The sequence below is a fragment of the Vipera ursinii genome (assembly GCF_947247035.1).
Source record: "Vipera ursinii genome assembly, chromosome: 3".
In the NCBI taxonomy this organism is placed as follows: Eukaryota; Metazoa; Chordata; class Lepidosauria; order Squamata; family Viperidae; genus Vipera; species Vipera ursinii.
Window position 1 is genome coordinate 69,540,586 of NC_139516.1, and position 14,044 is coordinate 69,554,629.

The 14,044-nt window shown below is 39.1% G+C and overlaps 1 protein-coding gene across 1 annotated transcript in view; it reads left to right on the top strand.

The window, feature by feature from the left end:
- The window catches only part of SGIP1 (SH3GL interacting endocytic adaptor 1), a gene marked incomplete at both ends in the record, with an annotated part of 116,016 nt that overhangs the window by 44,367 nt on the left and 57,605 nt on the right, over positions 1–14,044 (top strand). Inside the window, 5 exons of the mRNA XM_083360236.1 lie at positions 3,010–3,034; positions 7,304–7,381; positions 10,424–10,480; positions 11,930–11,984; positions 12,452–12,627. Coding sequence (XP_083216362.1) covers positions 3,010–3,034; positions 7,304–7,381; positions 10,424–10,480; positions 11,930–11,984; positions 12,452–12,627 — 391 coding nt within the window. The remainder of the gene's footprint in view (positions 1–3,009; positions 3,035–7,303; positions 7,382–10,423; positions 10,481–11,929; positions 11,985–12,451; positions 12,628–14,044) is intronic.

Sequence of the window (14,044 nt, forward strand, 5' to 3'; positions counted from 1 at the left end):
TCAGAAAAGCTAAAAAAAAAAATAGGAAAGTGAAGAAGTCAAGGAGATTCACAAGAACTTTTGCATTTTGACATGTGTGAAAATGCTTTTCATCATTCTGCACCAAGCTTTTAGAGTACTTGATTACTGCTGATCAAGTGCCTTTAATTATGCTTATTTGACAAGATTTAAATCATGTTTTGGAATAATATATAAAATAAAGTAATTTCTGTAGATTAAAGTTATGGAGTAGTTTATCAAATCTGTTGGATGCATCACCTCCTCCCACCAAATAGTTTAATTGTGCAGAATAGAAGAAATATCATCCATTGTCCCATTTTTCATCCCTATTCTGCTTTGTTAAGTACCATAGTTTCCGGCGTATAAGACTACTTTTTAACCCATGAAAATCTTCTCAAAAGTCAGGGGTCGTCTTATACGCCGGGTGCTGAAAATTTAGGGACAGGGCTGGCTGGAAAACCTGGAGCGGATCTCCCATTTAGTCTGCGCAGGGAAAGCGGGACCAATTTGGGAAGAAGCTGCAGTCTGTGATTTTTTACAGGCTGGGGTCTGGGTGTCTTTTCTTCTAAAGTTGAAGAGCAGCTGTAGTATATCCCAACTTGAAAGGCAGGTGGGGAAGGCAGCAGCCAGAGCAGCGGCTTAGCTCTAAGGACACATTTGACTCAGGAACTGGGCGGGCGGGCTGGAAAACCTGGAGCGGATCTCCCATTTGGTCTTTTTTTTTTTAAAATCCCATTTATATCCTGCCCTTCTCCGAAGACTCAGGGTGGCTTACAATTTAAAGCACAAATCAATGTGCTTAGCAATAGCCTTCATTCTGTGTATATGCCTGTTTATTAGGGCTTTCACCCCCCCCCAAGCAGCATTATTACAAAGTCAGCTTATTGCCCCCAACAATCTGGGTCCTCATTTTACCTACCTTGGAAGGATGGAAAGCTGAGTCAACCTTGAGCCTGGTGGGATGCGAACCTGCACTAATTGCAGGCAGCTGGTGTTACTTAAGGCTCTGCGCAGGGAAAGCTGTAGAGTGAATTAGGAAAAGTGAAAAAGTGAATTAGGAAAATAGGGAATGGTTGCTGGAATCAGGGGCTGCCACAAAGAAGAGGGAGTCAAGCTATTCTCCAAAGCACCTGAAAGCAGGACAAGAAGTAATGGATGGAAACTAATCAAGGAGAGAAGCAACCTAGAACTAAGGAGAAACTTCCTGACAGTTAGAACAATTAACCAGTGGAACAACCTGCCTCCAGAAGTGGTGAATGCTCCAACACTGGAAGTTTTTAAGAAGAGACTGGACAGCCATTTGTCTGAAATGGTATAGGGTTTCCTGCCTTAGCAGGGGGTTGGACTAGATGACCTCCAAGGTCCCCTCCAACTACTTCTTCTTCTTCTTCTTCTTCTTCTTCTTCTTATTATTATTATTATTATTATTATTATTATTATTATTATTATTATTATTATTATTATAGTTTAATCCACTTGCACTGTTTTATGTTTACATGTTTGATGACAAACAGCCTTATGTTTATAAGTGACAGTTTTCCTACTAAGCACCTGCATGTCATAAGCATTTGAATTAAAATTACCATATTAAAATCAAATCTGATGTTTTTTAATTTTTATTTGGTGTGCGTTGGAAGAGGGGTAGTCTTATACGGCGAGTATAGCCCAAACCCTATAATTTAACAGGAAATGTAGCGGGTTGTCTTATACGCCCAGTCGTCTTATACGCCGGAAAATACGGTATATGCATAGGTTAAAGCTGGAATAAACTAAAAACTGGAATAATCCCTTTAGGATTCTTCATGCTGATTATCTACAGCAGGGGTGTCAAACTCGCAACGTCACATGACGTGTCGTGAAGTATTGCGACTTTTTTTGCCATTTCTGGCCATGGGGTGAGCACGGTTTCGCTATGATGCACGCAGCCTGCGGGCTGGCAGTTTGACACCCCTGACCTACAGTATTGTTTTCAATGGTTCTGGAAAGTTTTGTCCTGCCCAAAATGTGAGGCCAAGTTTCACATAAGAGCTAAAACTTTACTACAGACTTGGTTTGACTAAATTCCTTAGTAACATGCTAGAGGAAGATGCTTTGCAGCTATTCATATGATCAACTTAAAGTGACAAGGGGGAGCCCCATTCAGTGCATTGAAACTCCTGGACTTTTCAGCCTATTGAACATATGAGGCAGCAGGTTAAAGATAGAAAACATGCATGTGTTTGTATGTTTGCATATGTATGGATGTGGACTAAAAAAGGAAATTAGTGGAGGCAAATCAACTAAGAAATCAAATGTCCAATTGGTGTTAGCACACAGGCTGTTTCCTAGCACCACATTAAGGAGGCCCATAATACAGTTGAGGCAGACTATTTGCATCACTAATGCAGATTGTAGCCTAGGGCTCTCAGCTGAAATTATCTAAATGAATTTAAACATGCTCATTGAATTCAGATCCCAAATTCTCTATCCACAAAGATGTAAGAGTTTTAAAAACTACTGAACACCCCCCCCCAAAATTTCTGATAACAAATGTTATTAATGATGTCAGCCTTCATGAGCTGCAGCTCATTCCATCAGATTAATTTAACAATTTTTTTGAAATTCGTTCTTGAATTCGTTCTGTTGCATGTATAAGGCCTATTATAAGGTTAGGAAATGTGGTTTAAGAGAGAGAGCTGAATTATGCAAAAAATCCATTTCAATCTGTACAAACTGAAAGGTATTTGAGGTCATAATCATGTTATTTTAAGTGAGAAGATTCAAAGTAACATATCAAATTTGGTATCCCTAAGCTCTGCCTGACTTTTGTTTGTATTACACCTTATCTTCATTTACAAAGTATATGGGACCTAGTAATAGGCAAAGAAAATGGGAACATTTTTAAAAGTATATTTTTAAAAAGTATGATCATTTTCAGTGCAGCTGTTTTATTGAGCAGTGGTGATAATTAAATTAATGTAGATCTTTGGATTCCTTATAGTAATGGAATGTATTTTCATTTTATTACAGAGGATCACCAGACCGAGATGGAACTGTAAGTTTTAAAGATATTTCTTTTTGAAATTAGCCTTTATTTTGAATTAGGTATATTCAATAGAAAATATGCCTTAAGTATTCTTGAATCTTCTTCCCTATTTCTATTTTAATACTTTGAATATATTAACTATATTCTATAGTTGGTATAGAACAGGCATGTCAAACTGCTGGCCCACGGGAGGTATGCATCATTCCGAAACTGCACCCACTCCATTGCCAGCAATGGGGAAAAAGTCCCAATACATTGCGCAATGTCATGTAACATCATGAGTTTGACATCCCCGATATAGAATATTCTATATCCTAAATTAGAAATATATTGAAAACTATAATTTTCAATATATTCTGATTTTACTTGAATCCAGTTTCCTTCTCAAATTTGCAGACAAATCTTTTTCTTGCAGTATTTTTTTCTCACAAAATCTTCCCATATGAAATAATAATTACTGCACTGGACAATATACAAACAGTTTAAAATACCATATGAAGATTTAAAATTGGAAAATCAGTTTTTGCAATTGAGGAAATCAACTGAAGGTAATCACAACCAGAGGAAAATAAAAATAGGAAAGAAGGGCTGCTCTTAAATTATTGTTGCTGTCTTTTATGGTCTCATATATGCTAGAAAGAAACTTACCTCGGCTATTAGACTTTATGTTTGCAATAAAGAATGTTGGGCTCAGATACAAATTTAGCTTTGTTTTATATTGATTCCTGGTTTAGAAGACTTCCGCATATTTATCTGGTGAAAAATCTAAGAAAAAAATGGGGGTAATTGTTGACTAGTGCTCAATAGATCTTCACAAACAGAACGAAGACCCAGAAATTACGAGTCCTAAGGGCCTTTCCAGATGATAATTTTCTGAACAGTGAATGAACTTCTAGTTCATGGCTTATGAGCTGGATTCACGAAGTCCAACTGATGTTCCCCCCCCCCCCCGCCAAAAAAAAGCATTTCCCCAGCATTTTTATGTTACTGGAGAATGTGGGTTCTTCTAGCTGGCATGTTCTTCTTGCTTTGGGGAAAATGCTGTATTGGTGGAATTGTGGACTGAATCACATAAAAGCTGTCTCATTATTAATGACCAGCATACCTTACCTATTAATTTTATGATTCCTGATTGAAAGTTTCTCCTTTTTTAAAAAAAAAGTTTATGTAATCCCTTACACAATACAGAAATACAGAATTCCATGTGTTTATCCTTTTTAAGAAGTGATAAACATAAAGCATGTTTTCATTTCCTTTTTAAAGTAATTGTCTATTATAAAAATGGTTTTTTTTAATTGAGTTCTTAGTTTGGAAGGCTTTATTAATATAGAAGTGCATGCCTTCTAGATACCTTTTTTAAAAAGTATCTTCTGTGAAGTAAGGTATCTTTTGCTTCCTCACAGCTACACTTCTTACTAGTGATCTTAGATGAGACTGAGCTTTGTCTTCTGGAAAGGTCCCAATACAATTTTTTGCTGGCCTAACTTTTTGAACATCTGACCCAAGATCCTTAATCCTCCCACCTTAACTTAATTCCTTTCCAGCTCAATAGCAATGATTTCAGAAGAACTGAATTGGGTAGAAACGCTTGTAGCTGCAACCATAGCTTGAAAAAAGCTGGCATCTACACATCATTCTGCATCCCCATTGTGTCCGCTCATTGCTTTTAGGTTTTTTTTGTCTTTTTAAACAAAAGTAGACCACACCTGGAACACTTATGTTTAACAGTTTGGTCAAAGCTCTGTTCAGCAGCAGCAGAAGAAAAAAGACATAGACTTTCCTAACTTGCAAGCTGACTCATTCCTTAGGTCCCATTTGTACTGCAGACTACTCTGTACTGATAGTTCAAACTAGCGGTTCTTGAACTGCTTGATGAATTACACCTTTTCCCAGTCTTGACTAATCTCATTCATTCATTCATTCATTTATTCATTCAATCAATCAATCAATCAATCAATCAATTTATTTCTATGGCCACTGATCTCAGTCAATGAATCTGGGCAGTTTACAAACAATAAAAACAGTCAAACCAATAAAATCACTAAACACGTCAAAGTGAAATATACATAGGAGCAAGATACTTGACTAGTTAGCAACAGGTCTTATGAAAAGCTAACAGGGTTTGGGGTCATTCTGATCTCTGAGAGAAAAATGTTCCATAGAGCAGGGGCCACTGCAGAAAAAGCTCATGTTCTGGTCCTGCTAGCTGTCATGCTTTGACTGAGGGGATCTACAGCATACTTATTCCGCTGGACCTGGTTAGACAGGTAGAGACTCTAAAAATTTTTTTCCCTCAGATACTCTGGTCCCAAGCCATGTAAGGCTTTATAAAGGCAATGCCTTGAATTTCACCTGGAAACACACCAGTAACCAGTGCAGCTCACATAGAAGTAGTGTTATGTGTGCCATATATCTGGCAGCATTTACTATCCATGCAGCTGCATTCTGCACCAGTTAGAGTCATTACTCCCACAAAAAAAGGCTCTATTGTTTTACACAAGCATCTCAGTAGTAGTTGTCTCAATCCAGATCTTCAACTCACAAACAAGTAATTATGAATTGTTTCATTGCCCCCAAGATATGCCAAATTATCAGTTTGGATAATTATCCCCAGTTTAACCACCACTGATCTAAGCATAAGAAAGAGGTGATAGCTTTCCTGGAGCTGCTATTAGACACAGAGGCAAGAAAATGCAGTCCTTTCTTTAAACACATTCCAGCTTGCCTACATCATTCTGAAAGTGGAGCCCATAGGTTTTGCATATAGCATATGCATCATGACTTTGTCACACATAAGGAACAGTTGTGTTCTTGGATCTCAATGTTTGAAGCAAATACAGAAGTCAGATCATTTGCATGATGATGTCACGACAGATGTGTTGTCCTTTGCCCTCCTTATCCTCTTACAAATACCCTAGAATCTGTGTTTTGCCCTTGCCATAATTTACTAGCAACTTGGGGAGACAAGTAGTTTATATTGAAGAAATAAATGGAGGAAAGAGTGAGTCTTCCCTGCCACTACTCGCTGTCTTGATCTATTTTAACTTCCCATTTTCTGCAATTTTGGTTAGTGGATTATTTTTTAACAGCAAAACACAGCTTAGAATTTTTTTCCACACGACTTAGAATTTGGCTCACACTATTTAAATGAAATCAAACCTTTATTAAGTTCATAGACCAGCATTGACTCAGACAGATATATTTCCATTAAATCAGCCATACTGAATCTGTGCTCATATAGTTTTCCATTCCTCCCATCTTTCCATTTTCAAGCAAAATCATATTTCTGTAAACCTTAAAATGACAAAGGAAGCTATCAAACCTGAAACTGAAGATTATTCTTATCTAATCATTTTGCACTCTTTCAAATGACATTATTTGCTATTGTATAGTTGTGTAATATGTGCTAAATGTCTCTTAAAATGGTATAAGTACTTTTCTTGCTTTGTGGGACATGTTTACTCCGTGTAGGATGATTGGGGCTACATTCCAGTCAGTGGATTTCCCATCAGGCTGAATTTTGTTCCTAGTTTCAAAGTTTAATATTATAAAAAGGTAAAGGTTCCCCCGCACGTGCGTACTAGTCGTTTCCAACTCTATCTAAGAAGAGGTGTTTATTTTGTAAACTCAGGGATTAATTGCAAGTTTCTGGATGTAGCATCTCCATTATTACAAGACAGACTTCCCATTTTTTTACAGTTTTTATTCCATCTTGAAATACAATCAATGACTACAATTTCTAGTCATAAGAAAATACCATCTTTCCTGCAACTATTCAAAACTTACTTAACACAAAAATACAATTGACCTTTTTTCTTATAGACAAACAGGATGAATTTAGGACCACATCCCTTTTAGATAGTTCAAAGATTGCTTAATTAAATTATTCCTAAGATTGATCTGCCCAGTTTAATTGGAAAAAGATATACTGCATTGAAATACAAAATTGAAAAAGTTATTGACTGATGAAAAAAACAGTGGAGGAAGGTTTGGTTTTGAAATACATAGCAATCTAAAGTTCGGTTAATAGATCATGACATGGTATTTAAAATCATGATAGCTGTCAACTGAATTCCCTTACAATGACTAACTTCTGCTGAATGGAGCAGTACTGTATGTTCCAAAATAGTCTGCTGATAGCAACATTAATTTGGCATATATTGCCTTCAGAAAGCGCATTTTCAGCTTGCTTACTCCATGTGGTTTCATGTATTTTTTTTAAGTTAAACCACCAAACACTTTAACCCTTTTTCTATAAAAAAACAAAATCCATTCCAGCCACCCAGCCCTCATCCTCATGATCCATCCTACAATAGCAAACCAGAATGTGCCCAGGAAGTTGGAAAAGCAGTTTCGGTAAGAATGTGAATATTGGCTTAAAGCTTCAAGTGGGTTGGTTACAATAATGTTGAAACTGGAACAGCTTTGTTTTTCTTTAAAATACACAAATGCATGTTTGATAGTCTCCACATGTTACTTATTTCAATGTACTTTCACCTTTGGTGTTCTAGATAGGATGATTAGCTCTTTGCTTTTACACAAACTACAGTCGAAGTGGTGTAGCTCTTTGTAATTGACAGGTGGATTGTTGTCAATGAACAGATTTTCTATGTGCTGTCTAAGGTTGTCTGGTATGGCATGCACTGTGCCAATAGCCACTGCGGCAATCATGGATGGTTTTTATGTGTTTCTACTGTATGTTCATATTTGTTTATTTGATTTTTATCCCGCCTTTATTATTTTGTTAAATAACTCAAGGCAGTGAACATACCTAATACTCCTTTCTTTTCCTATTTTCCCCACAACAACAACCTTTGAGATGGGTTGGGATGGTAGAGAGTGACTCGCCAAAGTCAGCTGGCTGTCGTGCTTAAGCTTAACTCCTGCTTTCTAGGCTAGCACCTTAAAGCATATAAATACCTAATTATGTTTAGATAATAATTAGTGCTTTGTAATAAAAGGATTGGGGGAGAATTAACTAATAATCACGACCATCATGGCTGGTCACGCTATAATCTTTTGATTTTAATTTTCAGATCCTTATACTTCGTGATCTTCTCCAATTCTTTGTCTTCTATTCCTGAATCCCTGAAAATTGCCACATCAATTATCTGCATTTTCTTCATTTCAAACACAGTTAGGCCTGGTGTGTTATGAGCCAAGAACTTAACCGTTTATATTTGGATATCCCAACAGTATAACTCAGCATTCTTTCTCTCAATGACTTCAGGGTCTTAGGCTAAGATGCCTACAAACCTGCTATATGAGCCTACGACTCAGGATGGCAGGAATTAAATCTGGGACTTTTGCCACTGAGTTATCATTTTAATTTTAATTTTATTAGATTTATATACCGCCCTTTCCTGAAGGACTCAGGGTGGTTTACAGGGCATTTTAAAATCACACCAATACAAAATACAAAAGTTAAAAGACAATTAAAAAGATTAAATTATCCCTGAAAATAAAACCCCAGTTAAAATTCTCAGCCTGGGCCAGAGAGCTCAAAGAGCCAGGTCTTCAGGTCCCGGCGGAATGAACACAGGTCAGGGGCAGTCCTGAGCTCCACGGGCAGCTGGTTCCAGAGGGCAGGCGCACCCACAGAGAAGGCCCTCCCCCTGGGTGTTATCCGCCGGCAATCTTTTACCGGCGGCACCCTGACAAGACCCTCCCTGTGCGAGCGCACTGGATGAAGGGAACTTGATGCTGGCAGCAGGTGTTCCCTCAAATATCCCGGACCCAAGCCATTCAGGGCTTTATAGGTCATCACCAGCACCTTGAATCTCACCCGGAGGGCAACCGGAAGCCAATGCAGCTCACGGAGTAGAGGTGTTACATGGGAGTATCGGGAAACCCCCATCACAACTCACGCGGCCGCATTCTGCACCAGTTGAAGCCTCCGAGTGGTCCTCAAGGGCAGCCCCATGTAGAGAGCGTTGCAGTAGTCTAAATGGGAGGTCATGAGTGCATGGGCGACTGTGCGTAGGGCATCTCGGTCCAGGTAGGGTCGCAACTGGCGCACCAGGCGAACCTGGGCAAAAGCCCCCCTGGTCACGGCTCCTATATGATCTTCAAAATTGAGCTGTGAGTCCAGGAGGATGCCCAAGTTGCGAGCCCTATCAACGGGGGGTAACACCTCACCCCCCCATCGTTAAAGGTGGAATAGTTTGGTTAGCCCGAGATGCCGAAACGCACAGCCACTCAGTCTTGGCAGAATTGAGACGAACTCTGTTTCTCCCCATCCAGACCTGGACCGCCTCCAGGCAACGGGACATCACGGCGAGGGCATCGCTGGGTTGGTTCGGGGTGGAGAAAAAAAGTTGGGTATCATAAGCTTACTGATGATACCCCACCCCGAAACCATGAATAACCTTCCCCAGCGGCTTCATATAGATGTTGAACAGGAGGGGCGAGAGACCCGACCCCTGAGGAACTCCACAAACGAGAGGCCTTTGGGGTGGATCTCTGCCCTCCCGTCAACACCAACTGCGAGCGGCCCAGGAGATAGGAGGAGAACCACCGTAAAATGGGTCTTCCCACTCCCAGCCCCCTGAGGCACTGCAGTAGGATACCATGGTTGATGGTATCGAAAGCCACTGAGAGATCTAATAGGACTAGGACAGAGGAACAACCCCTGTCCCGAGCCTGCCAGAGATCATTCACCAGCGCGACCAATGCCGTCTCCGTGCTGTGCCCAGGCCTGAAACCCGATTGGTATGGGTCCAGATAATCAGTTTCCTCCAGGAACAGAGGAAGCTGATGCGCCACCACGCTCTCAACAACCTTCGCCAGAAAGCGAAGGCTGGAGACTGGACGATAGTTATTTAAAACAGCCGGGTCCAGGGCAGGCTTTTTGAGGAGGGGTCTCACCACTGCCTCCTTCAAGGCGGCGGGGAAGACACCCTCCTTCCAAGAAGCAGTTATCACTGCCTGGAACCAGCCTCGTGTCCCCTCCCGAGCCACATAAACCAGCCAGGGGGGATACGGATCCAACAAGCAAGCTCAGCCTCCCCATAATCCTGTCCACATCATCAGGGGAAACAGGATCGAACTCAGTCCAGATAACATGCTCAAGACTGTCCGATTCCTCCACATCATCTCTTGCATAGTTGTCTTATACTGTACTTTGCCAATGAAAATTCTAATATTTTCTTACAATTCCTACACTGGTTCTCAGCTTTGGAATAGTCAGGAATTCAAGAATGGGAAGTTGCTTTCCAGATGTGAAATAAAGAACCTGGAATGGCCTTTTTAGTTTTTTTGTAATGGGCTGATCAATGTTGGGGCATTCCTCCATTGAAAACATTGACTTTTTCATGTCTTCTAAGAAAGTATAGCATTTTAATTTCTTTCCTCTTATAACAACAAAAACAAAAACATTGTTTAAACTATGTATTACAGAAGAGAACAAATGGTGCTCCAAATGGATTTTATTCAGAGATTGACTGGGAAAGATATGTAAGTAATAGTAATTTTCAAAAAACCCATTGTTGACAGCAGTCTTTTAATTTAAGACATTCTTTGTTCCAGTGAGACTTGGTTACTTATTTGCATGTTTATTATTGTGTCATAGTGACTATGAATTATATTTTTAGCTGATCCTATCATATCAGCCCAAAATCAGTAACAATACCTGCGTATAAAGTATGCTGCTAATACATCCACTTACCAGATACATCCCTGCAGTTGGCCTGGATTGATTCCCCCCCCCATGAATCTAATAGGTTATGTATAGAAGAGATCAGCCATGTCTACCTTTGCCCTTGCTAATAATCTCCACCAACTGACGTATTAAAAGGTTCCGAAACTGAATACATATCTGCTAATTGTTTGGAATGCTGAAAAGTTAAGAAATAGCAATGGACCCTTCCCCAGATTTGTCTTCAGGGAGAGTTCAACTACTTTTTTGAACCCTCCAGCAAAAACTAAGGCTAGAAGGAGTTGAAATATGTGAGATGAGTGGCTATACACATTTACCAAATAAATCAATCTAGCTTCACTTGAGCAGAAATTTAGGACTTTTCCACGTAATCAACTTTCTGTCTCTCAACCCTACTCAGTTCAGTTTAAAAGGACTCCAAGGTTGATTTGAGCTGTTTTCATTGACTTAAGATCTGTTTGGACATCAGACCAAGACAAGTGGAGTCACGTTTATACCTCATTGTTGCTTCACCTCTCTGGCCAAGAGCTGAGCGAAGAAAACTGCAAACTGTTCATTGATCAATGGTTATCCTTCCAAGCTGGAAATAACTAAGGACCTTGTCTATTCCCTCAGTTTATCAGAGCCATGCCTAAAGAAGAACATTGCTTCCTCTCTGACAAACAGAAGAGCAAAAAAATTGCTACTCTTCCCCATCTAGTGTTTCATATGTATATGAACACTTGGCCCATTTGATTTGGAAGCAAAAATATAATTGCAAATCATTGGAGAAATTGGAGAGATAGTCCTTTGAATCACCAATTTCTATGCTGTGTAGAGCTTTATATGCAACCACTGCACCTTGAATAGTATCTGAAAACCCACTGGTATCCAGTGCACCTAGTACAATAGTGGTATTACATGGACATATTGAGAGGGACCCATAACTACTTGCTCCCACTGTTTGGACCAGCTGTAGCTTTAAGGGCAGTCCCATATGTAGAGCTCATTGCAATAGTCCAGATAAGGTATGAATGATTGTGCCTAGAATTTATATGTTAGGTTACTTTTTAATGATATATGGTTGGTTTCTTTTCTGTTAATGTTTATTTTTGTTGTAGCAATTTATTTTTATTTTTTTGAATTTGGAGGCCTTATAAATTCTCAAAATAAATAAGTAAACACCTCGTTAATGCGATTTTTGAGGAAATGGGGAAAAAGAAAAGAATGTTTATACTTTGACTCCTTCACTGTGTTTGCCATACCAGAATTCACCTGAGCTTGATGAAGAAGGATACAGCATCAGACCAGAAGAACTAGGCTATATCCTTTATTTTTAATGTGCAACTTCTAGCTACACCTGCCAGAATTCCCAGCTCCTTCTCAAAACTCACTTCCCAATGTCTGAATTCTCTGATATTGGGGGGGGGAACCCAACAGAGAGAAAAAGAGTAGGATTCAAATGTTATTAGCATTTTTAGTTTTATGCTCCTTATATATTGTGCCCCTGGGAAGAGATTGCCTGATTCCAGATGCCACCTGCTCCCATAATGGAGAGCTCTCTACAATGGACCATATTCAAGGCTCTTTGGAGCACTGTCTGATTTCCCCCTCTAAGTTTACAGCTTTGCTTCCAACTTATGTACTGTAATGTACTAAAGCTGTATTGTACACCACTGGAATCGTACCATTCATTTAAAATTGGTGCCTTGATAGGTCTATCCTGAAACTGAAATAACGTTGTATTGTAGTCTACAGATTGGTTGCACTTCTCTTTAACTGTGATCTACCTACCAAAGGAAAGCACTTTTATTCTTCAAGTGAATCTGAAGAGGAAGAGGAGGCACACAGGAAATTCAACATTAAGATTAAACCTTTGCAATCTAAAGACACTCTTAAGAGCGCAGCAACTGTTGATGAACTGAAAGCTTCTATAGGCAATATTGCACTTTCACCTTCGCCAGTGGTAAGCAACCTATTTTTAATTTGCTATTTCCCAAAACTTCCCAGATTGTATTTTGCTTCTTCCCCAGGTGTGCCATACAATCAGTTTATGTTATTCATCTCTTCCAAACAGCATATCTCACAGCATAAAGGCTTCCTAAAAACCATTTTAGATTCAAGATATGGTGAAAGTTATCATGACTTCCACAGCGACATCATCCTTTTGACAGATCTTTTAGAGAACATTTTAAAGAAGTTACAGCGATTTTATCTCCATACTGCTATTATGGGTTTAGAAATGAATACATGACATAGGTATGATTTATATTTTTAAAAAAATTCCTGACAGTTAGAACAATTAATCAGTGGAACAACCTGCCTCCAGAAGCTGTGAATGTTCCATCCCTGGAGGTTTTTAAGAAGAGACTGGACAGCCATTTGTCTGAAATGGTATATAAGGTTTCCTGCTTGAGCAGGGGGTTGGACTAGATGACCTCCAAGGTCCCTTCCAACATTATTATTATTATTATTATTAGTAGTAGTAGTAGTAGTAGTAGTAGTAGTAGTAGTAGTAGTAGTGGTGGTGGTGGTATTTTGAAAAGCATTTGAAAGAGAAATAAGAGGCCACATTAAAAATAGCCATGAAATGGCCACAATTGAGAGATTTTTTAAAAAATTAAACCGAGTTGTTTGCTCTCCTATTTTTATATCAGTTATTGGAAATTGGGTTTCCAATTTCCAAAAGAGATCCAGGATAAAAAGATGAAGAGTGTCATTAGAAATCTTCAAAAGTCAGAGATAAGAGATTTAAGTCTTTGTGAGATGTAGAAGTGATGGGTAGCATTACCGGGAGCTGAATAATGTACCTTTTACTCTCAATAGTGAAAAGCTTTATTGCTAGAAATTTAATATGACAAGAATACTCAAGACCTGATTATTTTCAGTCATAGTAATTCTGGGAGATGGCCAATTTGTTGGCAATGTCTAGAGCGACAAGATGCTCCCTATTATAGCACTGTCTCAGTATGTCCTTCCTGTAGCCTATGTGTTCAGAGATGGCTGCATTCTGTGCTTTTAGTTATGACTTTTGTATCTCTATTGTTTAAAATTAAGCCTTCACTTTTCCTCTCTTGGCTTGAGACTAATACTATTAGTGTTCCCTGGCTAGATTTGTCTCTACCCCGGTATGGTTAGGAATACAAGTTTTCTGTATAGCTATTTGATCGCTTTGGTTGACTAACATGTTCTATGCTTGTGTCCTGTTACCCACTGATCCCATATGGGTGATCAGTTTTCTCTTTTAGATTCCAAAGAGATTCATCTCAAACTGGATGCTTCCTAGCATTTATTTCTCTCAACCCCACCCCACCTCTGTAGGACAATATAAAATGTATGTTGTCATCTTTTTCATGTTAAACATGAATGATTTGGTATTATTA